The 27,085-nt window shown below is 49.7% G+C and overlaps 1 protein-coding gene and 1 pseudogene across 1 annotated transcript; one reads left to right on the top strand and one right to left on the bottom strand.

Annotated features, from left to right (window-relative positions):
• Positions 1 to 2,027: 2,027 nt before the first annotated feature.
• Positions 2,028 to 20,675, top strand: LOC137915994 (dystrobrevin beta-like; annotated as a pseudogene).
• Positions 9,898 to 12,753, bottom strand: LOC137915998 (putative Polycomb group protein ASXL2). Its single transcript, XM_068759117.1, is given in 9 exon segments — positions 9,898 to 10,287; positions 10,289 to 10,443; positions 10,536 to 11,221; positions 11,390 to 11,495; positions 11,578 to 11,674; positions 11,834 to 11,994; positions 12,191 to 12,250; positions 12,403 to 12,503; positions 12,734 to 12,753. Coding segments are annotated over 9 exon segments (1,776 nt in total).
• Positions 20,676 to 27,085: the final 6,410 nt, after the last annotated feature.

The following is a 27,085-nucleotide window of genomic DNA, read 5'->3' as shown; positions in this document are numbered from 1 at the left end:
TACACATTGCTGCCCGTTGTGTTGTTGCCAGGCAACAGACATTGCCTTAAATAACCGTCAGTGGGGAAGCGGCGCTCAGATATTGACGATGTGACGGAGTTCACTCCGGGCTGCGTCTCCTTCTTCGCCGCTGCTGTGAGAAAACGTGACGGGCGCAGAGTCTCGTCTCCGCCCAGCGCGGCGGCTGAACGGCGTGTTCCTGCAGGCGTGAACATGCTACCGTGTGAGCGGCTCCCAAATGAGCCCGCTCTCAAACATGCTATTATCTATGCTAATTCTGCTGCCCTGACAGAAGAACGGAACCCCTCCCCTCCCCACCAGCACCACCCCTCCCAGCTCTGTCCGTCATCTATCCAGGCATTCCACGACGGCCCAGCCGCCATCTTTCTCTAACCGCTTCTAGTTTAGCGAGGCTGTGGACCTGGTGCTGGAGGTCCTGTTCAGTAATGTCCAATGTCAGAGTGTCTCCGTTAGGGTCGTCTTCAGGTTCCTGGTGGGGGGCATCTTTCGTGGAGGGAGAAAGGGGGAGGCAGGGCCATTCAGCATCCTCGTGATGATGTCACGGGGTGATTTGTCAATGGCAGGTCGACATCCATCTCCTCAGTCCTTCCCTGCATGTGTGGTCGGAACCGCCAAAAGCTGAAACGCACCAGGTCTGGAATGTAATGTTGGTGAAAGGACAACAGGATTCCAGGAGGCTTAACGATGGTTTCGTTATTTTGACAGGGTGAGAGCACGAGACCGAACATGGACCTGATGATGGACCTGATGATGGACAAGAGGGCAGAGAAAAGTAGTCCCTCCTCTAAAGCTGGCAAGCCTGGAATGAAGCGCAAGCAGTTTCTAGTGAGTTTGTACAAGCCTGTCTGCCTGCCTGTCTGCCTGCCTGCCTGCCTGTCTGTCCGTCTTATCTGGTCTGTTTCACTCTCTGAACCTGGACTGTGTGTTGAACCTTCTGGATGTGTAGAAGAAAGCCGTTGCCATGGTAACACATGTGTCCATGTTGACTGGAGGGATGTGAGGTAGGGAGGCGGTAGCAGGAAAGATGACTGGACATTGAATAGCCCTTCAGATCTGCATTTGTTGGACGTGTCCTCCGCACCCGGGTCACGTGATCGCTGCGATCTCATTGGTTCCCTGAGATGAGACGAGATGGGCTGTGACCTCGCGTCCTCAATGTTTGCTGAGCACCGTCTGATGGATGGCGGACGCCTCCCGAGGCGGGCCTGAAGCCTCGGCGCCGCCCTCATCCGTCTCATCTCGCAGGACGTGCTCCACTTTCTGCTCCCAGATTCCCAGTAATGGGATTGTCACAGGAAATGTTTTTCCGTGTGGCTATTTTTGGGCAGGAGCAGTCGGCGTGATCGCCTTCCTGCGCCGCTCCGGGTTGACAATAATCTTTTCTAGGTCTCACTTCTTATTTTAGGCAGGAGGAGGCAAAGGGAACGTTAGGTTGCCTTTTACTCCTGTGCATAGAATGAAACGGTTCTTCCGGCCATTCCAACATTCCTGACGTGTTTTTGCGACGCTGTAATGCTAACTGCACGGCCACAGGAAGCTCAGTCCTGCACCTGATGGGATCTCCTCCTCACTCCTGAGTTAATGCCTCTACGTGACATTCACTGGAGGTTTGCAGCTGCTTTAATAGAGCTGAGAGGGGAACAATCTGAGGGGATTAAGGGATGGATTTAATCTTATCTAATGCCTGTAATTCACTTTTTTTTCTCTCCAAATGGCTCGTTTAGCCTCTCGCTCTGATAACAGCAGCCATTTTATCGTTGCTTGCTGCAAACATTTAAATGCAAAGACATCAGCTTTGAACGAGCTCCAGGCTGGATTTATTTTTAATTCTGTCCTGTCGATCCAGACGGCAGAAAAGAAAGACGAAATGAATGGTTGGATGGTTTCTCTGACGGGTTTTGTGTGTTAGCCGTCCAGTGATGCATCATCTGTTGTCCTCCTCCCACAGGAGCTTTTCTAAAAGCTGCTAGGATGCTAACAGTTCTTCTCCTTGACTGCAGGTCGAGAGCTGCAGCTCTCTGAGACCCGGCGTGGCCTCCTCCGGGGCGGGCAGGCCGTCCATGGCACCGGCCCACAACGGAGATGTCGGCGGGCACAGAGACAGGACGTCCGACGCCTGCTTCCCCAAACAGGAGAAGAGGGACGTGGAGAATGGGATCCCCAGAGACGGCTCTCAGAGCCGGAGCCCGTCTCAGGAGAATGGATTTCTGCCCAGCCAGGAAGACCAAGACTCAGACAAGGACAAAGACGACAGCTCGACGCCGCCGCGCAAGAAACGAGGGAGGCGGAAGCTGGAGCGCCCAACGAAATGTGAGCTTCTATTGGCTTCGGCCACTTTCAGACAATTTAGCGTGACCAATTCGCCTAAGTTGCATGTTTTTGGGAGGAACCCACACAGAAAGGCCCAAAGTTTGATTTGAACCTGTGACCTTCCTGCTGTGAGGCGCTGCTGCCTCACAGTCGTACTATAGTACGTTTAATTAAAATGTACATGGAGAAGTGAATCTGCAGCAGCCTGGAGCAGATAACGTAAGAGGGCAAATTAGGGAGGAGGTGCTGACAGCTAGTTTTCAGTGCACGATGGAGATTAGCTAAATCACTTTGCCCCCCACCCCCACTCCTTAGTCACGTGTCTCCACTCTTGGCATCAAAGACTTCGGCTATGACCTTGATAAATAGTCCAGTCAGTAAAGTGCAGGGAAGAGCCACTGCTCTCTTGGCAACCTGCCTCTAGTTGGGAGCCGGTGGGTCTCTGTTGTGGGCGCCCCCCCATTTGGGGGCCCAGAGCTCGTTATAAACCGAGTCTGCACTTCACTGTTCACCTGATCTGGGATCGTTCTTCACTCCAGAGCAGAACTCTTTTCTGTCTCAAACAGCTCTGTCAGAAAAGCCTCTGATAACGAAAACTGAATTCATTATGTGCACGCACATCTTGTGCACGTTTTTGGACTGTGATGTCAGATTTCTTCCAGAAGCATTTCTGTACTTGATTACAGAACCACACAAACTGCGCAGGATTGACCGGATGGCCTATTTCGCTGTTTTTGGGTTAAGGACCCAAACCCGCCATAATAGTGTAGAAACACGGCAAAAGTGAGTTTTTCATAATATGGGACCTTTAAGAGATATAACATGCAACATATCGTGTCTCACTTCCCTAGCTTGTTGGCTTGCTGCGCTAAAAAGAAATGTGAGATGATTTGTGCGTCGCTAGCACGCGCCGATGATATAGCGCAATGACAACATTTTGTGTCTGTGCATTTTATTGACTTTTAAAAAGCAAGAAAAACACGAGACCACGGAGTTCACGCCAGGAGTTTATTTTGGGTCAGTGGGGCAATAATTTTCTGCACCTGACCACAACGTGCCCATGGGTGCAGGTATGTTTACTGCTTATGTAAGCGTTGGCACACTGGGCGGGGGTCAGGGGCGAGCAAAGCCGCAATTCAGAAAAAACATGCCCGATTGCTCAGTGGTGTGTGTTAAATCACTTTGGTTGCTCCGTGGCATCTTCAGGCACCCTAAATAGACGTGCAGAGAGATTTTAAACCCGGTACCACACGAATTCACTCACAGAAAGGATCGATAGTCGACTAAACAGGGCGTCTATTATCCACCCAGAGGTCACAGGAAGGATTTTGGGCTCCGGATCGAGCGGGATATGAGACCTGGAACAAGCTCCAAACCCGGCGAGGTGTTCTTTGTGTGGGCAATGTTAACCAGCTCCTCTCACAAACCCAACGACCTTGGCTTGCTGTGCCGCCTCAGCCAGACCAGACCAGCACTGAAAGAGGGGGGGCTACACATGGAACTGTAATGAAGAGGCTGCTTAGAGAGCTCACTGTTGTCGGGACAGGCCTGTAGGGTACTTCACCGACAGGCCGGAGCGGGCAGCGTAGAAAACACACCGCCTAAAGTCGTCCTTGGCTTCTCAGGGTTCAAGTGTTACGATAGCGTTTGGACTCGGTGGGGCCGCCGGGCTAATTTAGGCCGCAGCTGCTTGAATGATGTGTTTATGCTTCTATTTCTGCTGCTGGATCCTAAATCCTGACTGACTGCTGTCCTGGTGTTTCAGTTTGGGTGGGGTCCATACGCACCCTGGCTCACCCCTCGCGGCTCGGCTGAACGCAGCAAAACAATGAAGAATGAATAACGCGCTCCCGCCGTGGGCTGCCACATCTTAAATCACGCTTTAGATTTTACCGTGTTCCAAGCCCTTTTATTAGACTGTGGTTTCATATCTATTTTTTTTTACCCTGTGGCTTTTGTTTTGGCCCTCCCACCGTGTGTGTGTGTGTGTGGGGGGGGGTTCCTTCCCGAGGAAAATATTTGTCCTTCAATGAAACTACTAGCATTGAGTAGTAGCTGAAAGAAAGCGTGGATTTCTGTCCTGGAAGAAGTGCAAAGTTCACCCAAATAAATGTCTGATCAGTTAGCTCATGCTGCAGAGGGTGACCTCTGAACTAATAGATCATGTGGCCTGTTGACGAAGCAGATGCTTCTTCTTTTTTGCAAAAGAATAGTTAGTTCTTCATCAGCAATTACTGATTAATTAATAATTAATTAATTACTTGCTGATGCAGTTTGATTTTTCAGTGCTCAGCTCCTTTTAAAAAGGAGTATTTGAATTTTCAGACATTCTTCTGTAATTGCCACAGAATAGTTTGTTGTATTTTAATTTCTACAGAAGAATATTTATTTTATTATTATTATTATAATAAAAAAAAAGGAATTGTATAAATCTCATCACTTCTCATCCCCTGCCTATGAATGATTCGGGACGTCCGTTTTTGTCCCTTGTCTCTTGTCCAGATGTGGAGCACAAGGAGGAGGACGGAGCCGTTTCAGTCAAGTCCGAGGTAAGAGTCCTGCTGTGTTTGTTCTTTGTTTTCAGCTTTTCAGCGTGTGGCATCTTTCGATCTGACGCACGTCTCCTGCTACAAACCGCGAGTAAAGCGGATTCAATTCTTCAACCGTCATCCCCATCCAGTGTCTCTTCTCTTTCCTCCTCAGCTGCTCAGTTGTTGGACGAGGTTATATTGATGTTTTTTTTTTGCGGATTGCTTGAACTGCAGCTAGAAAATAATGATTTGAAAATAATATATTTCTTGACGAGGATATTGACATGTCTTTGGATAAACCCGAGTCAGCAAGCAGTTAGCTTGGTTTAGCTTATATTAGCATGGAGTGAAAATGGCATCATGAATGGTGTAGTTTGGGCGTGGGCTCTCGTTGGGGCCTCTTGGTGCCCTTCTCTGTGCCTCTGGAGGAAATGGTACCTCATGGCGGATGGATCTGAAATATCAAATACACTTGGGAGCGCCTCGTATCTGTTTGACCTTGAAGGTGTTGCCAGGGAATTGATCACACGGCAGCATGAATCGTCATCTTAAAAAAAAAAAAAAGATTTAGAACCCGCAGAGTTCCCACTTGACAGATTAGGTAACATCAAATCTGGATGCTTCCACGTGAGAGAAGAGCAGTAGCTAACTCTTTTGTTTCAACACCTTAAACAGGGAGATCGAGGCAGGCTGCGAGGGGGAGTTGGTTGGGAGATCAGCCTTCGTCAGAGGCCCGTGCCCAGAATAACCTTCCAGGCTGGTGACCCTTATTACATTAGCAAGCGGACCAGAGAGGAGTGGCTGGCCAAGTGGAAGTCGGAGGTGAGTACCGCAGCGCTGTCCAGCCACCGTAGGGGGTATCAGGGCGAGAGTCAGGCATCGTCTCGAGCTGCCAGGGTCGGAGACGGCTCTGAACTTGTCTTCACGGCCAAGTGTATTTGATGGCTCATTTGATATCTCTTGACGGTACCATTTGTTTTGGGGGATCTCTTTGGGTCGTGCACCCGAGTTTGGATTTGCATCGTCCTTCCTGTGGTGGCGTGAAGCTGCAGCCGAGGCTGAATCAACTGGACTTCTTCTTTAAGGTTTCACCTCTGATCCGGGACAGATTCTGGTATTTGGCCGTCTGCCAAGGCGTCACCACCTGTTGTGACTTAAGGTCGTTTTTCATTACAGCGAGTCAGTACGAGTCGTCGTGCCAAAGACTTCAGGGATGCAGATGGGCAAATGCAAGACAAAAAAACGGGAAGTCGTCTGCAACAAAAAAAAAATAAAATCCATTTTGCAATTGAAATAGTTTGAAATGAAAGGCGTTACTTTTTTGGCGGTTTGGTTTACGCGTCCTGCTCGGGTGTCTGAACCGTCTTAGACGGACCAAGCTTCATTTGTCGTAGTAGAAAACAAAATTAAATTAAATGTGCAAATGAAGGCGAGAAGGGGGGCATCGGATCCTTCCACCGAGGCCCTGCAGTCCCTTTAACCTTTTTTTGTGACAGGCCAGAGGGCGGCCATTGTGATGCGGCCTGGGCCTGATCTTGGATCCGGGTCGAGTTGAATTAAAAGGGCAGTCGGGTTTTGATTCATGATGTCACTGATTTAGATGCCTGCAGAGCCAATTAGAGAACGGAGTCTGGCACAGATGGCGGCAGCTCAGTGACCTGATTGGTCGGGCAAATGAGCTTCAGGTCGTCCTTCATGTCCTCTGTAACGGAGGCTCATTAAACACAGAGTCTGTGTCTTATTTAAATAACAATTCGGGGGGGGGGGGGGGTTCCTCCTCGCCGCCCCCCTTCCCCGGGTTGTAATAGGATCCGTGCCGTGGATGCTGCCCAAATTAGATGGCGAAGGATTGCCTGAACTCCCCACAGAGACCAGCGTCTCCTCTGTTGCCCCGCCTCTCACTGTCGTCCCTCGAGCCTCGGGCCTCCAACATGTCTCTACAGCCCCGGAGACGAGCGGCTTTCACGCTGTCCTCTCGGCACAGTGACTTACGTTTGCTCTTATTCATACGTATTTGTTTGACGTGCCTTAAATCTCTGCTCTGCCATGCAAGCGTGACGGCAGATAGGAGTTGTGGTATTCCTGATGGGCAGGCGTGTGCAAATGATAAAGACCACATTGTGTCTCCTCCCACCTCCTCCTTCTAGTCCCCCCCCCCCCCCCCTTTGACTCGCCGGGCCTGGTGGAGCTGCACACACACTGTGAGGCCCCCAAAAGGGGGGACGTTTACAACTGGGAAGAAGCCCAGACACACATATCTGGTTCTTATAGCCGCTGTGCTCCCGCTGGCATTTCCAGCGTCCCTTTCTGATTGGCTCTCGGAAGACGATCGTTTCATTAGACGTGGCAAAATGAGCACCGCGAGTTACTGGGTGAAATGCCCGTTTTGTGTAGGTTTGGGGTCATTTTGTGTGTATCATAGGAATGTTGACATTTAGGGTGATGACATCATCATTAGGGTGGATGGAAGCTGGATAGTTATTTAAAAGTCTCTTTAAATTGTGTTCGCTCCCTCAGTTTTCTTTTACTGCACGTCCACATATTGACATGAAAGCGTAGTAAAGTCTGTGCTGGTGCTAGCTCGTCACTTTGGTGGCAGCTAATGGGGAACCTTTTAAACAATTAAACAGGTGCAAAGTCAACTGGACATATCGATGCAATGACATCAGGAGATGCCCCCCTGCAGTCATTGTTGGAGACTGTCCCTGAGGTGGAAAAGGATCTGCAGTGTGGTTTGCAAGCATCAGTAAATACAACAAGGGATTTACACAAACTGAGTTTTCAAAATGTGAAGGGAGACATAAATACAATATAGTAATTCTGATTTTATTGTGAAGTGGCTCACATTTCCTGCAATAAGTCAAATCGATTCCAGTCAAAAAATAATTTATGACTGACCCCCTCCTCCTCCTTGACCTTTCCGGAGGTAAGGGGGGGGGGGTTCAATCCCCCCCCCCCCCCCCCCCCAAACACTCCGGGAATTGAACCAATTTCCCCCCCCCCCAAACACTCCGGGGGGGGGGTTCAATGCTGCAGGAGCGTAGCTCAGGGTGAATGAGGATGAGCATGGAGGGGGGGGGCATGTCAGGGCACCGATAATGAATGAGACTCGACAAGTATCAGTGGGGACACTCATTCCATCCAAAGATGTGGGGGGAGGAACGTGGAGAAGGAGGAGGAGGGAGGAGTGTGGGGGGGGGGGTGAAGGGCATTACTCCTCCCCATCCACCCCACCATGTCATTTCCTGTTGTTTCTAATAGCTTATCCCACCCAAGCTGCAGGAGAGTAGCTCAGGGTGAATGAGGATGAGCATGGAGGGGGGGGGCATGTCAGGGCACCGATAATGAATGAGACTCGACAAGTATCAGTGGGGACACTCATTCCATCCAAAGATGTGGGATGACTATCATGTAGACTATCAGTCTACATGAAGGTGGTGAGTGGTGATGAGTTGGCTGCTCAGTATTCTCTCATGGATTCAAGTATCTCTTCTAACTTCCGTAATGCTTTTATTTCATGCTGTCTGTCATTCTCCGAGGAAACATGCCGAGCTAAAAGCCTGTCATTAGTCGCTCTAGCATCTGGATACTGTGCTAGCTTCTTCATCGTTGCAGCATCACAGCGCTTTACTTCCTCTGGGGTCAGTATTCCCTCGATAGCTTTCTTTTGAGTGACTTTTGGCGGTATGTGTTTCGCCACATAGCCCCTTAACTGTCTGTCTTGGTGGGTGTCTGACTGAAGCTGGTATTTATCCAACACTTCCATAAAACCCTTCATAAATGAATCTGAGTAAGTTGATTGAGTCGCCATTGTAGACTGGATGCTGAGCTGTCACAGATGATGATATATATAGGATTTCTCATCATTATTCCTTTGATGTTAAAAATGTTTTGATGTTTGGGTTTCCAATGAGTGGAAACCCAAACATCAAAGCTTCAAACAAATGCTTTGATGTTTGGGTTTTTGGAAACCCAAACATCAAAGCATTTGTTTTATTTCCGCAGGAAGCCAAATTAGGGCCAATTTTCCCTCCGTGACGACACGTTCAATCTCACCCTACAGAGATAGAGGGCAGTCTTGAGCTCACGTGGAACTGACAGCACTTCTTATGTGGTATTGTGTCAAGTTTTTTCAAAAACCAGAAGACACAGATATATACATATATTTGTGCGCACGCACGCACGCACGCCGCTTAAACGCGCACGGCTGAGCTGCCAGACCTCCCTCCAAACAGCTCGTTCCCCTCCGAACTGGATCTACACCGTCCACGTGGTGCTCTGGATCAGCACCAAAAGGTTCTAGATTGTTCTTTTTTAATCCATAAATGCGTTTTAATGTGAAAATGTAATATTTGTTCCTGACCTCATTCTGGATCAGAACCGGAAGACATTTTTCCCGTCTGGTATAAACTATACAGGATGTCGAAATAAAATAATTCTTGGCGCAACAGTGAACACACAAAATGCTGTTCTCATTATTTATTCATAAGTCTATGATAAAATAACATTTTGTTTATAAGTGCTGGGTGCTAAATGACAGCCACAGGGAGTTTAGATGGAGACGAAAGACAGACGCTAACGCTACACCTGCTGATGAACAGATCCTCGTAGCAGACAGGTGACCTCAGCGATGGGCGGCGCCCAACCTTCAGTCCTCATTACTAAAGGCCTCAGCTGCCTTTAGGGGCTGATTGCTGTGCGGTCCAGCCCCCCACCCCCCCACAAGCATGTGACGTCACAACCCAAGAAATAAATATTTACTGGGGATTTTCAGTGAACTGATGTTAAATTTAAGGAAACTCTGTTTCACAAACATTCAACGTGGACTAAAAACGGTGATTTAATTAATCCAAATGTAAACAGCTAAAATCAGACACGTCTGGACCGACAGAATGTTCCGAGCTGGGAAACGTGAGCCGTAAAAAAGGTCGTCTGTCCGGATCACAGGAAAAGAAACAGACAGCCAATATATTATATATATTATCTAGTAAAAACCCTGTTGATTTCCAAAAACAATTAGCAAATAGATTTCTCTTTATATTAAAATATATGAATTAAAATATATTACTTTGATTAAAACATTTAAAAACAAGTTGGGATCATTTGATTTAAGGTGACTTTGGTATTTTACCTTGGAAATGATTGCTATAAACGGTGGGATGTCTTGTCCCTCCACAGTCTGCGCTGATGCACCTAAAGTCTTCGGGACGCCGTGGAGTCCTGCGTCCAACGCGCCAGCAGACTGACCTTGGTGTTTTTGGTCAATGCTTGAATAAATCATGCGAGTGTTTAGCTGACCAGAACGGGTCGTGCCGGTCCAACTGCTATCAGCAGCCGGTACTGTGGTCGGTGTCCGAGGCGGGCTGGACAATGGCGGCGTCTGCCGACCGCCACCTCGTCCCGGGCCTGGCACATGCCGATGATATTGCGGCGGCAGCTACTCGCTGAGCTCGGGCGAGCTGGGCTTTGGCCTTGATGTCGGCCAAAGTGCGAGCGCCGGTGCGACCCGGACTGCTGAGGGGGGTCTTTGGTGGCACTTGGCTCGGAGACAGAGGAACTGGAAGAATTCTGGACACGGGGAATCTGCAAAATAAAATAAAAACCAGCGATTTATTACAATAAATTCAAACCAATCAGGTGAGAAGTTGAAGCTGAATTGTCGTGATAATCTCACCTTGAGGGGCGGGACTTTCTGCTTTGCCGATGGCGGAGTCAGAGGGCTGGATGTTGAGGATGCTGCAGGAGACACGGACGTGGCTGAAGACGCTGAGGACACCCAAGGCCTTTTCTCCGGTGTCCGTCCACCCGCCGTCTCGTTAGCGGCTTTCCTCTTGGCTGGCTCCGATTGGCTGCTGAGCTCAGACTTGACCTCTTCCCTCTGGGCTACTTCGACCGCAGCCGGCGGCGGATCCTCCTTTAACTCTGAGCTGACTGTCGGCGGGTGACTCTCCTCCTTCTCCTCCTCCGCCGCCTGGAATTCTGCTCTCTCCTCCTTCCCGTCCTCTTTGTGCTCCTTCTCAGGCGGCGGTCCCACTTCGGCCTGCTCAGTCTCTCTGCTGACCTCTGGTGATGTCGCTGCAGGCGTTGGCACCAGTGATGCTAACACGGTCACCTTGCGGCCCTCGGCGTAGTGCGAGCGGCGCGTCTTCATGGGTTCTGTGGCGCCGGTCGGTTCCTTCAAAGGTGCCTGCGTTGGTTTGGCAGCAGCAGCAGCACGACTGTTCTCCCTGGAGTCCTTTGGATCCTCCAGCGTTCCGGCGACGGGTCCCGATGGATGATTTGGGGACTGGGGTCGGATAGATTCCTCATTCTGATGAGCTTTCGACAGCTCTTTGGATTCCTCCAAGCTGAGGCCAGAACTAAACAGAGAGAGGAGACACAAAGAAATCAATCCGTAAATGAACCGTAAAGGTAAAACTGAGATTACTTCATAATCTCCACATGGTCTTTCTTGGTTTATCTACAGAACACTACAGGCGAGCTTCTCTATGCTTCATTTCATAATCTGATGCGTAATCCAAACCTACCTTTCCCCGTAATAGTTCTCATAGAAGGCCTCCTTCCAGAGCTCCACCTTCTTCTCCTTCTCGATTTCCTGTCTCATGCGCAGCTGCAGCTCAGGAGTGAATTCCCCTGTAAGGTGAAAGGTGACATCATTTGAACTGCGAGTCCGCTCGGATCGCGGTTAACGGCGGTGGGGAGCGGTGGAACCGACCCTCGGCCAGCCTCTCCTTCCAGGACTGAGCTGCTGATGTGAAGAACTCGTTGTTCAAGGCGGAGCTGGTGACCTTCAGGAGGCCGTCCATACAGGCCTGAGGAAGAGACACAACGCCGTGACGTCATCACCCACAGCCTCTTAGCAGCCATGCTGACAATAACAGCCTTCTCCAAGCTAAGCTATCGCTAGCATTAACTCAACTTGCTCCCAGGTGAGGTTTAGGGTTGCATATGACCGGTGCGTTTGATGCTACCTGCTGGTCGACCTCAGGCAGCAGTCTGAGCAGCCTCTGCTGGCAGTCCGGCGGCAGGACGGAGAAGGTGTGCTTGTTGATAATCGCCCGCAGGTTGGTATTAACCAAGATGGAGTCTGGCGTTTCCACATCTATTTCACACTTGGTGCGTTTCAGCTGCCCTGCAACAAAAGAAGAAAGATAGCATCCAGAACCGTCTCTCTATGGAAAGGTCCAGTTAAAATAGCATAAATGCTACTTGTAGCATCACTACTGGGAATACGCCACACAAGGCTTTAGCAACACGACTGGTGTCGGTGCGCTGGTGGGCCTTGTAGACCAGGAACTCTTCCTTTAAACCGCTGACGCCCGACTTACCCGCACTGAGACGACCTGACCTCTGGGAAGCCTTCCTCGTGACAACTGGCAGGCACAGGTCTGCTGGGAAGGAAGGGCAGGAGCCTCAGTGATGTCACCACTTCCACAGAGATGCTGCTAATTGTATTAATAAATGATGTGTGGCTGAATTCTTGCGTAGCACCATCAGTTCAGTTAAATCTAACGTCAAGTCTGTGCGATCGGCCTCCCACCCGTCTTGGTAGCGACGTCCGCCATGATGGTTTTCAGGAGCCGTCGGGGGCTGGACAAGGTTGGCATTCCTCCCTGCCTCTGTAACCGGTGTGGTTTACTTCTGCGTTGTGTATTATTTCAACCGATTATTTTAATGCCTTTTCTTTCAGGAGCTCAGAACTTTGACGTGATCCGACTGTCCACGTACAGAACCGCCTGCAAGCTCCGGTTTGTGCAGAAGAGATGCAACCGTGAGACTTTCCTCTTCTGTCTGCCCCCTTGTTGTGTAGACCCGTTGCTCTGGATCGATTCCGGCCCGATTGATCTCTTTCCACTCCCCCCGCAGTTCACCTGGTGGACGTCTGGAACATGATCGAAGCCTTCCGTGACAACGGCCTCAACGCGCTGGACCACAGCGCTGAGATCAACGTGTCACGGCTGGAGACCATCCTGTCTTCCATCTACTACCAGCTCAACAAGCGGCTGCCCACCACCCACCAGATCAACGTGGAGCAGTCCATTGGGCTGCTGCTCAACTTCATGGTGGCGACCTACGACAGGCAAGGCGGGGGGGGTTGGCATGGAGGAGGACGCTAAATCGGTCTGTGTGTCTTTTGTTAGCTACGATGGACACGCAGCATCCTGCAGCTTGGAGCTTTTATGATCGATCGCCGTTTTTGGAACTCGTGTGTTCCGCTCATTTAACCCCCCCCCCCCCCCCCCCCCCCCGCTCACTTAGAGTTCCTCTTATCTGTTGCCTCTAGCGCCGCTGCATCGCTGGGATACCTGCGATCAGAGGAAGGAAGCTGAATCTGACCGGTTCTGCTCGTTTCTCTCCTCGTGCAGTGAAAGCCACGGGAAGCTGACCGTCTTCTCCATGAAAGCCATGCTGGCAACGATGTGCAGCGGGGAGATCGTGGACAAACTACGCTGTGAGTTCATTTCTGAAGGCATCAAAGACGTGAAGAAGCTTCAAAGTAGATTTAATCTGTGAGGATACCAAAGGAGCCATTACTAAAGGAGTATATATATAGTGTTCAACGCTCCTGCCATGCTCCTGTAATAATAGCGTTATGTTTCTGTCTCTCTCTTTCCCACCACACGGGGGCGCTGTGTGGACATGTGGGGTTACGGATAAGCCTGTTGATGAATGACCTCTCTCATCTCCCAGACATCTTCTCCCAGATCTCCGACTCCAGCGGAGTCATGATGTTCGTGAAGTTTGACCAGTTCCTGCGGGAGGTGCTGAAGCTCCCCACCGCCGTGTTCGAGGGCCCGTCCTTCGGCTACACGGAGCACTCGGTCCGGACGTGCTTCCCCCAGCAGGTATGGAGAGGCTGCTCGATCTTTGTCTCCTGCCGGGTCTCTGGCGTTCACATTAATGCACGTCTGCTTGTGTCCAGAAGAAGATCGTGCTGAACACGTTTTTGGACATGTTGATGGCCGACCCCCCGCCACAATGCCTCGTCTGGCTCCCTCTGATGCACCGACTCGCTAATGTTGAAAACGGCACCTTAACTTTTATTTTTAAGCATTTGTCATCATCTAATCAGCTGAAATACAGTCGTACAACATTCATAGTCTTCATCTGTGTGGATTTAGGCTCACAGATTGATCTGAGGGTTTTTTTTTTATTGTCCTAAAATCTTCCAGGTTTGACTTCGACCTCGCTGAGCCGGTTGTATCACAAATAGTCGAAAGAAAGTGAAATATTCTACCTCTTTCATTATCAGTATTAAAGTCAAACGAGTGATTTAGTGTTGGAGGATAGTTCAAGGGGGCGTGGCTGGCGATTGAAGACGCACTCCGATGATGTCGTCTCTCTCTCCAGTCTTCCATCCGGTGGAATGTTCTTATTGCCGGAGCGAGAGCATGATGGGCTTCCGGTACCGGTGCCAGCAGTGCCACGGATATCAGCTGTGCCAGAGCTGCTTCTGGCGCGGCCATGCCAACGGTCCCCATAGCAACCAGCACCAGATGAAGGAGCACTCGTCCTGGGTAAGTCACCAGCAAGGGGAGATGAACACAGTTCGGTAAAAAGGAGCAAACACCGACCGCCTACCTCTGTGTCCTTCCTCACAGAAGTCTCCAGCCAAAAAGCTGAGCCACGCCATCAGTAAATCTCTGGGGTGCGTGCCCATCGGAGAGCCGCCCCATCCTGTGTTCCCGGAGCAGGCGGAGCGACCCCAGGAGCCCGCCCACACTGTGTAAGACCGCTGAGCTGTAGCATGTTGGTGTCCGTGTTGCGTTTCGTTTGTCACCTCATTAACGGACAGAACGCCGCCCTGCTGTCAGGCCCGTGGTATGCGCGAATGTGGAAACTGATTTACTGCGTGACGCTCGCCCTCACCCGGCGATGGGACGCACGTTGTCGTCGTGTCCTCGGGCGAGACCCTTCACCCGCATTGGTCCGGAGGGCCGTTTCATTCATGCTAGATAACAGAGTTGTGCTGATTCCTGTCAGTGAAGAGGTTTCTTTATTTGCTGCGAGCCCTGAGGCGTCCGTCGGCGCCACCTGGCGAGGTTCCGGTCGGTGAGCAGTGATGGCAGATTCAGGCTAGAGTGTCTCGAGCCGGACAGGCGGGAGTCTCCCGGTTGCCTGATCCGGCGTCTGATCTTCAGACGGCGTGCGCCGCTTCTGGCACCTGGAAAGCTGCATGGCGAGCCGTGAATGAAGCTGTCAGGGAGGCTCTTGGGGGATTTGTGTTTTTATAGTTCTGTCTCAACACCTGTGAATCTTTGCTCCATCCTGCCTGCAGACTGACAAACAGTCCCGGAGTTGTAACTTTCTGACTGTTGATTGTTTCGGGTTTGGGTTGTCAGAAATGCGGTGAATGTATGGAGCAGTTTTAATCTCCCCGTCAGATGCTAAACACGAACCAGTTATCCAGATCACGCCGGCAGCTCCAGGCTTTAGTTTTTATTTTATTATACCAGAGGAAGAGTTGGTTTCGAGAGAGAGAGAGAGAGAGCGAGAGAGAGCAAAGTCGTCATTGAGTCACGTGACCGTTTCCGTGGAGACAGCAGCAGTGTAGTACATTGAGATGCTCGCCTGCTCAGTCGACGGCAGGACTGGAAGGAGCAGCGGTCGGATGTGTTCTCGCTCTTCCTGACAGCGGTGAGTTAACGCCGCTTCTCTCCGGAGACCTTGAAGCTGATTATTGTCTTTCAGTGATCAATTAAGGAGAGATCAATATTTCTTTCCGTGCAGACAGTGGAGGCGGATATAGACTTTTCCTGTCTTCACCAGCAGTGAACCAGTCTATTAGCAGGTCATAAACCCGAACCAGGAGACACATTTGTCTTCTTTAGTTCCTGATTTGGATCCTGAAGAAAACCTTCATCGGTCAAATCGAGTTTTTCTAGAATCGGGCTGTCGGCGTGTTCCAGATTCCAAGAGCAGGTTGTCGTGGTCCAGGGGTCACATGATGAGGGTCAGCCAATCAGGGTACTGATGCTTCCTGTAGTTTGTTTCTGATTTAACGTTGTGCCTTTTGGCTCCAGCTGATGTTTTGTATTTTGCAAAAAGATACGAGTTCCTAAAACGTGTATCTTTTTGGGGCTTTCTGTCGACTTTGTGTGACAGTTCTTTGTGCTGAACTTCAGTCCTGGAACCATGAGCGGATTTGTAATGGTTGCATGTTTGAATCTGTTGGATCCACACAGATGCAAAAACTAATATCAGTCATAAATGATATCCCCTGATGATTAAAGTTTGTTTGTTTGTTTTTCGAATATTTCAATATAACAATTAAGCAAAACACAGAAATACCCAACGACACCGGTGTGATCCGGATTCGGAGGGAGGAGCCACACGATCGGTCTGGTGACGCTTTGAAACACAAGGAGTTGTGAATTTGTGCTGTTTGCTTTCCTTTCTGTTGGCTCATTCCTGGGAGGGGGGGATTTCAAAATGCGAGCGTGTCTTTAAAAAGAACAAATAACTCTGCAGAGGATTTTAATGCATTTTGAAGAGAAGTCTGTTGTGTTTCCTGCAGCAGAATAACTCCCAGAGGGAAAGGAAGCGATGTTCTGACAACACGTTTCTCCTCAGTCTGGACAGAAATAGTCCCATTTTGACCGAATCTGCCTTTTATGTAATAATTAGCACTTTAAATAAAACACAATCAAGGTTTAGGCTGCACCAGCGGATCTGGTGGCTGTGCGGCGTCCTGAGTGGTTAGATGTTCGGATGCGATAATGAGTCAGGGGTCCGTGGTGGGTTCGGCTGCCCGATGGACCCCCCCCCCCCGCTTTGTTTACCCTCCCACAATGTCACCTTACTGGCTCCTCGCACACTTCCAGTTTAATTGGGTTTCTTTTGCTGCTGTTGCTGCTCTTGAATTAAATAACCCTGAAAAGACATCCCGGACATGTCGGCCAGTTGTCGCCTGTTTAGTCGTAATCTACGGCGTATTCCCTGCTGGCGGCGCCGCGGGCCTCTGCAGAATTAAAGCCTGTAATCTTGTCTTTTAGTCAGCCGAAGCCAGCGGCTGACAGCATGAACGACACAATGCTCATGTCCTCCGGGGCACCCACTCCCACTAAAAGGTAAGCCCCCCCCCCCCCTTTCTGATGATGCAGACCTCTGTACAGGTTACTCCAGGTCGCACACATCATTCTGATCACCTCAGGGTTGAGTTGGCGCTCAGACGAGCCGCGTGTCTTTTTTCCACTCTTGTGTTCTTGCATTGCCTCCATGAGAGTATTTTTAGAGTAGAATTTGTTCCGCTGTTGTAAAGAATGTGTAAAGCGCTCCTACTTAAAGGAATGACAAATGGATGGCGATGGAGCCGGAGCGCTCGGATGGATCGCTTTCTATTGGCTGGGGCAGCGATGGAGTTGACTTGAAGGAGTTCTGAACTGAATCTTTAAACGAGCAAACCTTTCCAAGCTGCTTGGAATAGGCGAGCCATGCGTTTTGTGTCTTCACCGACGGCTTGTTGATCTGCTTCGTGAAAGAGTTTCCAGAAACGTTGAGTGTTTATTTTGAGCTTGGCGCATCGTGGATGTTGATGCAACAGCTTCGGAGCCAGATTGGGCTTAATAGTCTTAATCATCGCCCGCTCTCCGGTCTGATGGCGTCCAGCGCTGTTCCAGCATGTGTCCCGTCGTCTGTCGCCTCACTCACGAAAGTCTGATGCTTCATTTGGCATTATCCGCCTGCGCTGAAATGGCCAAGACAGGTGTGGGCGTATCCAGAATTCACCTCATTGTAATGATCTCACTGATCTCAGACCGTCCATCAGCGCTCACACCTCCATTACCTCCATTACTGTCATTCATCCTATCCAAACGTTACTTTTTTTTTTTATTTACAGTTGTGTCCAATGTCTGATGAGTGTCTCTGTCTCTGGCTTTGGACAGTGTCTTGGAGAGTCCCAGCCGGCTAGATGAAGAGCATCGCCTGATCGCTCGCTACGCCGCCCGCCTGGCAGCCGAAGCGAGCAACTCCACAGTGAGTGTCTGGCAGGACGCCCCCCCCCCCCCCCCCCCCCCGGGGTGGGCTTCAGTCAGCCCGCATTTCACGTTGAATGAGTAGACGAGTTATTCTTAGGCTGTGGGGGTCGAAGGCAACTTTACAATTGGACTGAAAGACGGGCACAGCGTAGGACGATTCAGGAAAGGGAGGATGGCTGCTGGTTTTACAGCAGTTTGCTTCAAGATGATGAAACGGGAGGAAGCGGCACCGATTTAAAGAATCAGTCGAGTCATTTCCGCTTCACCTTCACGCTTATGGAAGTAATTTCTGCAGCTTCTCAGTTAAACAATAGAACAGTCTCCGAAACAACCTGACAGGGCAGGGCAAGCACGGTGGCGCAGCGGTAAGCGCTGTTGCCTTACAGCAAGAAGGTTTGAATCCAAAGGGGGGGGGGGGGGGCTGTCGTTGCTGCACGCTGTGGTCAGGAGGTGGTGCTGAAACCTAATTTTAAATGCCATTACGTGATTCTTTTCAGCAACATTGTCCGCCGTCAGATCTGAGCTTCAACTTTGATGCCAATAAGCAGCAGAGACAGCTGATCGCCGAGCTGGAGAACAAAAACAGGTACACAAAAATCCGTGTTTTATTCCTTTATGGGTAAAGTATTACGTTTGTAAACTATAGCATTCTCTTCTATTCAGGGAGATTCTCCAGGAGATCCAGCGGCTGCGTTTGGAGCACAAGCAGGCCTCTCAGCCGACCCCAGAAAAAGCCCAACAGAACCCGACCCTTCTGACAGAACTGCGGCTCCTCAGGTACCGTCTGCCTCCAGCAGCGTCCTCTTCACGAGTGTCAGTAGTGAAGCCATTTGAGCTGATTATATAAATGTAGACTCTGCTAATTCAGGAAGGCGTTTTTGAGTTAGCTTTGCGTTTGTGGGGAATGCCGCTGGTAAATTATTTTGTGACCGTCAGAACACACTGAACTGTGTCCTCATCCTGCAGACACAGGAAGGACGAGCTGGAGAGACGCATGTCGGCGCTGCAGGAGAGCCGACGGGAGCTGATGGTGTAGCTGGAGGGCCTCATGAGGCTGCTGAAGGTGAGACCCTCACCTGTTCCCTGCAGGCGGAGATCATGTGAATCACAGGGCGGCGTGCAACAGAAGACGCGTGCCGTATCGTGCATGCAGAAATCCTTTCTTCCTCTTTTCTCTGCCTTAATTCTCTTGCTCTCACTCTTCTTGCCCTCTTTCACTGCTGTCATTTGCTGGCTGATAGGATGAGGAGCAGAAACAGGCTGTAAGTTGTCCTTCATTCAGTTTGCAAGGCTCAACAAGACCGATTAATGAACTTTTTTTGGGGGGGGTCAGACAAGTTGAGGGGAGAGGTTTTTTTTGTTAGCCCACATGTCGGGTACCTGCTCCCCTCATCAGCGCTAACGACAGTGAGACGGGTCAGGATAGATAGCTGGACCGGTCTCAACAGAACCAGGAGGCGGAGCTAACCTCGCTGTGGTGTCGAATGTCGTTTCTGACTGTTCTGTCATTTTGTTTGATGTGTTGCAGTCCCAGTCCGGAGGCTCCCCCCATTCCTCCCCGAGTCACGGTGCGAGCTGCTCCATGCCCATGCCCATACGCTCCACCTCGGCGGGGTCCACTCCGACGCACACGCCCCAGGACTGCCTGGCGGGGGTTGGGGGGGACGTGCTCGAGGCGTTCGCTCAGGGTGGGGGCAAAAGATTTTTCGTGATAAAACGCGTCCATGAGAAGCAGTGTTTTTTTTGTCGTCCGGGTGTTTGTAGGAGCAGCCCATGGTTTTAATCCGGCGCGCACCTGTGTCTTCCAGGTGTGCCTAGAAACCTCCGGAATGACCTCTTAGTCGCTGCCGACTCGATCACAAACACGTTGTCGTCGCTGGTCAAGGAGCTCCACTCAGATGAGCTTGTTTTAACCAGCTGGTCCATGCCGCCATTCACCAATGAGCTCATTAATAAAGTTATCTGCAACAGGAAGTGATTCTTCTTCTTCTCTGGACGTGGTAGCATAGATGCCACAGTGGCATGCTGCTACCCTCTACTGGTTGTTATTAAATAATAAATAATGCTTGATTTTACATAGCGCTTTTCTGGACACCCAAAGACGCTCCACGCTGTGCATTATTCATTCACACCATACCTGGTGGTGGTAAGCTACTAGCCACAGCCACCCTGGGGCAGACTGACAGGAGCGAGGCTGCCATTTGCGCCATCGGCCCTCCTGACCACCACCAACATTCACTCTCTCACAACAGTCACACAGGCAATGTGGGTGAGGTGTCTTGCCCAAGGACACGACGACAGCGGACACATGTGCCGGAACCAGGAATTGAACCGCCAACCTCTCGATCATAGGACGACCAGCTCAACCACCTGTGCCACCGTCGCTGAGATGACCTCCATCCCTCAGGGTCACAGATAAAAGATCTGTCAGCAGATTTTTCTGAAGCCGAATCAGAATCTTATTTTACCGAAATGATATAAGTGCCAAATAAAAAGGCAGCTGGCTACCGTTAACGAACCCCACATCCTGCTTCAGATGCGTTTTTGAGACGTTTCTTCCTATATATTTTTTTTTACAGTGGATGATGGCGGCGATGAAGAGGAGACCAACATGAGGAACGGTGGAGACAGAGGTACGTCTGCTGATGGTGAGCTATGACAACGCAGCAACACGTGGCCCCGCAGCCATTTATTCCTCTTCTGCTGATTAATATCAGACTCTGTGTGCCCTTTGTGTTTGTCCGTTCACAGTGAGAGTACCGAAGCACTGACGATGAAAACACTGCCCAGTCCGCTCACCAGTGGCCCCCGGCATTAGCACGTAGAGTAATGCATGCTGTAACCCAACAGGATTTCACTGTGTGAACCCCCCCCCCCCCCCCCCCACACCTTGCAGGTAGCAAGTTGTGTCTAATTATCGAGTGTGTGTGTCGTCCTGTGAACAAAAGCTGCTGTAATGACCCAGCGAGTTCCCTCATGGCTGCTGAGAGGCTTGCTGTGTTTCGCCCCAACTGTCCCACTGCAGCAGAGCATTCTGTAAATACGGCGCGCACGACACACGGGAACGTCCCGGCGGGAACGTCGGGAACGTTCCCTGTCGTTGCTTTGTGTGAGTAGTGCTAGGTTTGTTTTTGTTGTTGTAGATTTGTTTTTTGCATGAAGTTGCACTTGTGTTGGATGTAAGCAGAGTAAGATGAGCTGCCGGCGCTTCATTGGTTCATGAGGTATCAGGCGTGTGTTTACTTGCTCATCCAGACTCATAGTATGTGAAACCAGACTTCTCACCATCCAGGAAGTCCCCGCCCCCCCGACTGGCAAATATCCTTTAATGTTGACAAAATGTAATTGAAATATATATATATTTTTTTCCATAATTTGGACAATTTTTGGTCTCATAATCTCAGTTATGAGATCCTTTCTTATACATGAGAGTCTAAAAAACAACAACCAATTTTCTCGTCATTTTGAAATGTTTTATCATTATTTCTTTTCAAAACCGTTTCTCATGATGAGATATTTTCTCATTACTACAAGAGCCTGTATCACTTCAAATTACAAGATCTTTTCTGACAAGATTCGTCACATAGTTACGAGACTTTTCTTATTGTGATGATTTTATCATCCATACAAGAATGTTTTCTCATAATTATGGGCTCTAATCCATAAATTAGCAGTCATATTTATAATCGCATCCATCTTATGGTGAAATAGAACATGAAACTGAACTTGTAATCATAGATGAGTTATTGAATGGCTGAAAATATTGATTACTGTTATCACCATGGAGATGGAAAGCATTCCTGCTGTTTTCATGATAATATTGTTTATGTGAATCCTGGAATCGTCTTTTAGTCCAATAAGAAGACCACTGGTATTGGAGTACTGTGTGCCTGTAAACACACCCAGATTGAAATGCTACTATTACTACTAGATGCAACTAAGAGGGCTGCCAGGTTAAGACTAAAAAACTAAACAACCTCTTGTCTCCATGGAAACTGAACTCACCTGACCAGCTGGTAGCCGTGGCATTTATTTTCACACCTGGTGCTGACGTCTGTCCTGAGATCAGCTGATCCGTTCTTTCGTGTAAATTCTAGATTTACACGAAATAATTGAGAAGCACTGGTTTATAGTGATGGTGTTGTTAGTTTTGTACACAAAAAGTCGCTAAATAAGGTAAATACTTTGTTTACTCAGTCAGACGTGTGAACGCAGCTTGGGCGCTTGTGATTGGATGCTAACACCGGGTCCGAACTGGACCTCTTTTACATTTGTATCTTCTGGTTCAGCGTTTTTTTTTGCCAGTGTGATGAATATCTGGGTGGGGGGGTTGATGGTAAAATGTGTTTTCAGGATTTGTGTTCTTGAGGCGGAGCGGGGGGAACTGACGCTCAGCCTTTTCCATTTGTGCCAAACTGCTTGCGGACATTGTGCGTCATACAGGTAAAATATCTCTGCATTAGTCTGTTGTTGTTGTTTATTCACAGAGCAGTTCAAGCGTAATAGTGGGTAAAGACGGGAAATACATTCCAGACCTGCTGGCGGACGCTCGCTGCCATCTAGCCAACGTGGAGGCAATACTGTAAACCTGTCAGACCAAACCCGGGGTGAAACATCCACCTTCATTTGTATAGCCTCCCCCTTGTTGTTATTTATCTGTGTGTGTTCTGTATTTGTTTCTCATGTTGATTTTACAAGTCCTAGTTTTTAATGTCACGACGCCACTGTCTTTTGTAAATAACTGAAATGTGAGATATATTAAAAAAATATTTAAAATATGGATTTTATCGGTGCATTTGTTTTTAACGTTCATTTCCCCTCAGTGTAATGTTAAAGGAACAGTTCACCTAAAATGATTGGTGAACTCTCCTCTTAATCTTAACGTGGTTCTTGCTTCAGAAACTGCATCGATCTATTATTGATCTGTAAACACAAACGACGCCGTCAGCCTTTGCCTCCTACCTAGGTGGGTTGAGGTTGAGTCTCTTCTTCATCCTCCTCCTACGTGGGCGTCCAGGGCATCACGCCACTGTAGGTTGTGTGGCACGCCGCCGCCGCAGGCTGCTGTCCTTGCGTGAACCGCTCAGTCTCACGGACTCTGAGATCACTCCAGATCAATGAACCGGCACATATTTCCCCTCCTCAATCTGCCGTCCATCTGGGCGCTGATCTCCGCCTGGTGGGAGTGTGGGAGAAACTGGTTGGAGTGGGAGGAGTCAACATCGGGCCCCTCTGGAAAATCAAACCAGAAGATCATCTTCCTGCTCCACATCCACTCTGGTCCAGGGTCAAAATCCAGATCCTCCAGATTCTCTTTCTCAAGAAAATTGACCAGCATCTCAAAAACATCTGGAAACTTTCTGAGGACAGTAAAACGCAGTACTGCAAAATACACGAATGGCCCGAGGCTGCTTCGGGCCCCTCAGCCACCAGGGGCCCATAAACGCAGCAAATAAAAACGGGACGTCTCCTCGGGTTCCTGTTCTTGACATCAGATCATTAATAACACCTGTTTTACTTTGTACCTGCATGCTGTGATCCATCAGGTACCAGCAAAACATCGGTTTATTCAAATATTTAAAAAGGAATACTTGATTTGGGTCGATAAAGAAGATTGACAGGTGAGTTTATCACAAGTCTTTCTTAGAAGTACTTGTTTACTTGTACTAAATACATTTTTTATTACGATTTGTGTCGCAGCAGGTCAAGCCTCCAGCTGAGGGTCACAACTGTCAAGAATAGCTGAGCATAAATTGACCAATCAGGGCAGAGCAGTAATGTGATTGGTGGTGTGATCAGCAGTCTCTAACTGTACCCGGCTTGTTTCTACCTTCCATTAAAGAAGATTTGTCATTTTTCTTATGGAAAATTGATCTCTTTTTTAACGATTTGCGCGGGAACACTTCTCAGATCACTCTTCTGGATGTTTCTGCATCGTTTCGGTGTTTCGGTGTTGGTGCAGATGAAGCTGTCGGGTCAGGAGGTCATGATAAAGTTTTTTATTGCTGGTCTTGCATCTCCTCCCCCTGCAGTCGGCGGGGTTTAGGACCCTGCGTGCGCCTCCGACCGTCTGCAGGCCCCTGCAGTGAGAGCGGTGCATCTGGAGGAGACCTGGCCGGCTGGGGAGGCGGAGGACGGGGAGAGAAGAGGAAGGAGGCTCCGGGAGCAAGAGAGACGGAAAGGGTCAGGCCTGGGACTCGGGACAAATCGGGTAAGGAGCATTTAAAGGCGTTCTACGCGGCGCGCTGGCGCGCAGCGTTTTACGCGGTACGGCGGCGACCAGACCGTGAAGGAGCGGAAGGCGCTCGGTGAAAGGAGGAAATCTGCTTCTGCAGATTGCGACGTGCATTTCAGCCTGATTTAAGCAGCACAGAACCAGAACCGATATTTGGACCCGCGCGTATTTGGTCTCCGGTTTCACCCTGCAGACCCTCCCGTTGTCTAAAAGTTTATTTTTGACGCACGGCTAAAAATAAAGGCATGGCATGATGCGGGCTGTGGTTGTAGCCTGGTGGAAATGCAGTGACTGATCGATTATCCAGCGTCCTGATGTTTGGAGCAGCGGCTCGTTAGGCCTCCGAAATCAATCGGAACCGGCTGTCATCGATCTGGATTCCACCTCCAGAGGCCGTCCTACACGGTTTTTAGACGCATTTCTCCTGCGTGCTGAGCGCCGACTGCTGCATTTACGCAAATCCAGATGTTTAAGATAGAAGTAGAATTAAAAGAAAAGAAAAATGCATCCCTAAATTACTTTGGATTCATTTCTGCTGCGCAGTAGAGGCCACTTCAGTCGGCCACTGTACATGCATCATGCATGTGCAGTGGCCCCGGCCCTATAGGCGGCCATACGGTGTCCTATAGTAGCCTGTGAGGCTCCTATACGCGTGTCCAACAAAAGGAAAGCAGAAACAGCCTCTGGAAGCACCAAATGTTTCAGGACTTGTCATAACACCGCTGTGCTCCTCTGTCTGCAGGACACAAGAAGGACCATCTCTCATTTCTTTAGTTTCTTTTGAGTTGATTTCCCACATCAGCCCCACGGATCATGCCGTCCAACGCCGTCACCAACAGCAACACGGACTTCACCGACTCGCCCGGAAGCAGAACGGTAGGTGATGTCACGGCAGAGGCTCACCTGAAGCTCAGGTGTCGCTTGGAACAGCGGGACAGAGGTTAGATGATGACGTCGTTGTCTGTTTGGAGGGAGGGGCTAAATCACAAGTTGTAGTTGATGCATATTTAGTCAAATTAATGTTTGGAATTTAGATTTGTAAGCAGATTAATCTGGACTGGATAAATCTGTGTCTGTGATTTAAAGCGTTTCTAAACCAAATATGGACAAACGCAGGACGGGAGAAAACAGGAAGTGAACTTGAACCAATCAGGTGGCCTTACTTTACGTGGGATGAGGCTGATTTGAATAGAGTGACATCATCAATGATGCCAATCAATGACGCGTACTCGAGGTAGGATGCGGTCTGAGGACTGGTCCATCAATAATGTACATTAAGCACACATCAGAGCCTGATCTGGATCTGTTGATCTAGAATGTTGTAAGATTTAATCCAGACTGACACCAGATCAGAGCGGAGCTGAAACTGATCCAGGAGTCAGATTTATCTTCCAAAGTTCCTGATCTGGATCCTGGAGAAAACTTCTACCAGTGAAATGCAGTCTGTCTAGAATAACTATCGGACTATTAACGGGACCGATGTGATCCAGATTCTCCTGGTCCAGGAGTCACATGATGAGGGTCAGCCAATCATGGGGCCGGTGAATTTAGGGGACATCCTGGAGGTGGACTGAGCTGTCGCCGGCGTTCAGAGACTCGCTCGAGTGAAATGAATCCCTGTAGTGAATATTGGTGTGTTGCATTTCACGATGAAGAGATGAAGACGACCTCATCATCAGTGTGTGAAGCTGCAGCGTCACCCGGGCTGCGTCACGTGACATCTGTAATGGTTGTCGGTGACGTGGGCGTTGGCTGCTGGTGGAATGGCGTGTGTGTGTGTGTAGGGGGGTGGTTGTCCTCTTCTTCCATGTTCCCATTACACATTGCTGCCCGTTGTGTTGTTGCCAGGCAACAGACATTGCCTTAAATAACCGTCAGTGGGGAAGCGGCGCTCAGATATTGACGATGTGACGGAGTTCACTCCGGGCTGCGTCTCCTTCTTCGCCGCTGCTGTGAGAAAACGTGACGGGCGCAGAGTCTCGTCTCCGCCCAGCGCGGCGGCTGAACGGCGTGTTCCTGCAGGCGTGAACATGCTACCGTGTGAGCGGCTCCCAAATGAGCCCGCTCTCAAACATGCTATTATCTATGCTAATTCTGCTGCCCTGACAGAAGAACGGAACCCCTCCCCTCCCCACCAGCACCACCCCTCCCAGCTCTGTCCGTCATCTATCCAGGCATTCCACGACGGCCCAGCCGCCATCTTTCTCTAACCGCTTCTAGTTTAGCGAGGCTGTGGACCTGGTGCTGGAGGTCCTGTTCAGTAATGTCCAATGTCAGAGTGTCTCCGTTAGGGTCGTCTTCAGGTTCCTGGTGGGGGGCATCTTTCGTGGAGGGAGAAAGGGGGAGGCAGGGCCATTCAGCATCCTCGTGATGATGTCACGGGGTGATTTGTCAATGGCAGGTCGACATCCATCTCCTCAGTCCTTCCCTGCATGTGTGGTCGGAACCGCCAAAAGCTGAAACGCACCAGGTCTGGAATGTAATGTTGGTGAAAGGACAACAGGATTCCAGGAGGCTTAACGATGGTTTCGTTATTTTGACAGGGTGAGAGCACGAGACCGAACATGGACCTGATGATGGACCTGATGATGGACAAGAGGGCAGAGAAAAGTAGTCCCTCCTCTAAAGCTGGCAAGCCTGGAATGAAGCGCAAGCAGTTTCTAGTGAGTTTGTACAAGCCTGTCTGCCTGCCTGTCTGCCTGCCTGCCTGCCTGTCTGTCCGTCTTATCTGGTCTGTTTCACTCTCTGAACCTGGACTGTGTGTTGAACCTTCTGGATGTGTAGAAGAAAGCCGTTGCCATGGTAACACATGTGTCCATGTTGACTGGAGGGATGTGAGGTAGGGAGGCGGTAGCAGGAAAGATGACTGGACATTGAATAGCCCTTCAGATCTGCATTTGTTGGACGTGTCCTCCGCACCCGGGTCACGTGATCGCTGCGATCTCATTGGTTCCCTGAGATGAGACGAGATGGGCTGTGACCTCGCGTCCTCAATGTTTGCTGAGCAC

Source organism: Brachionichthys hirsutus, unplaced genomic scaffold (genome assembly GCF_040956055.1).
Source record: "Brachionichthys hirsutus isolate HB-005 unplaced genomic scaffold, CSIRO-AGI_Bhir_v1 contig_596, whole genome shotgun sequence".
NCBI lineage: Eukaryota > Metazoa > Chordata > Actinopteri > Lophiiformes > Brachionichthyidae > Brachionichthys > Brachionichthys hirsutus.
Note: the sequence above shows the minus strand (reverse complement) of the source record. Positions and strands in the feature narration are given on the sequence as shown.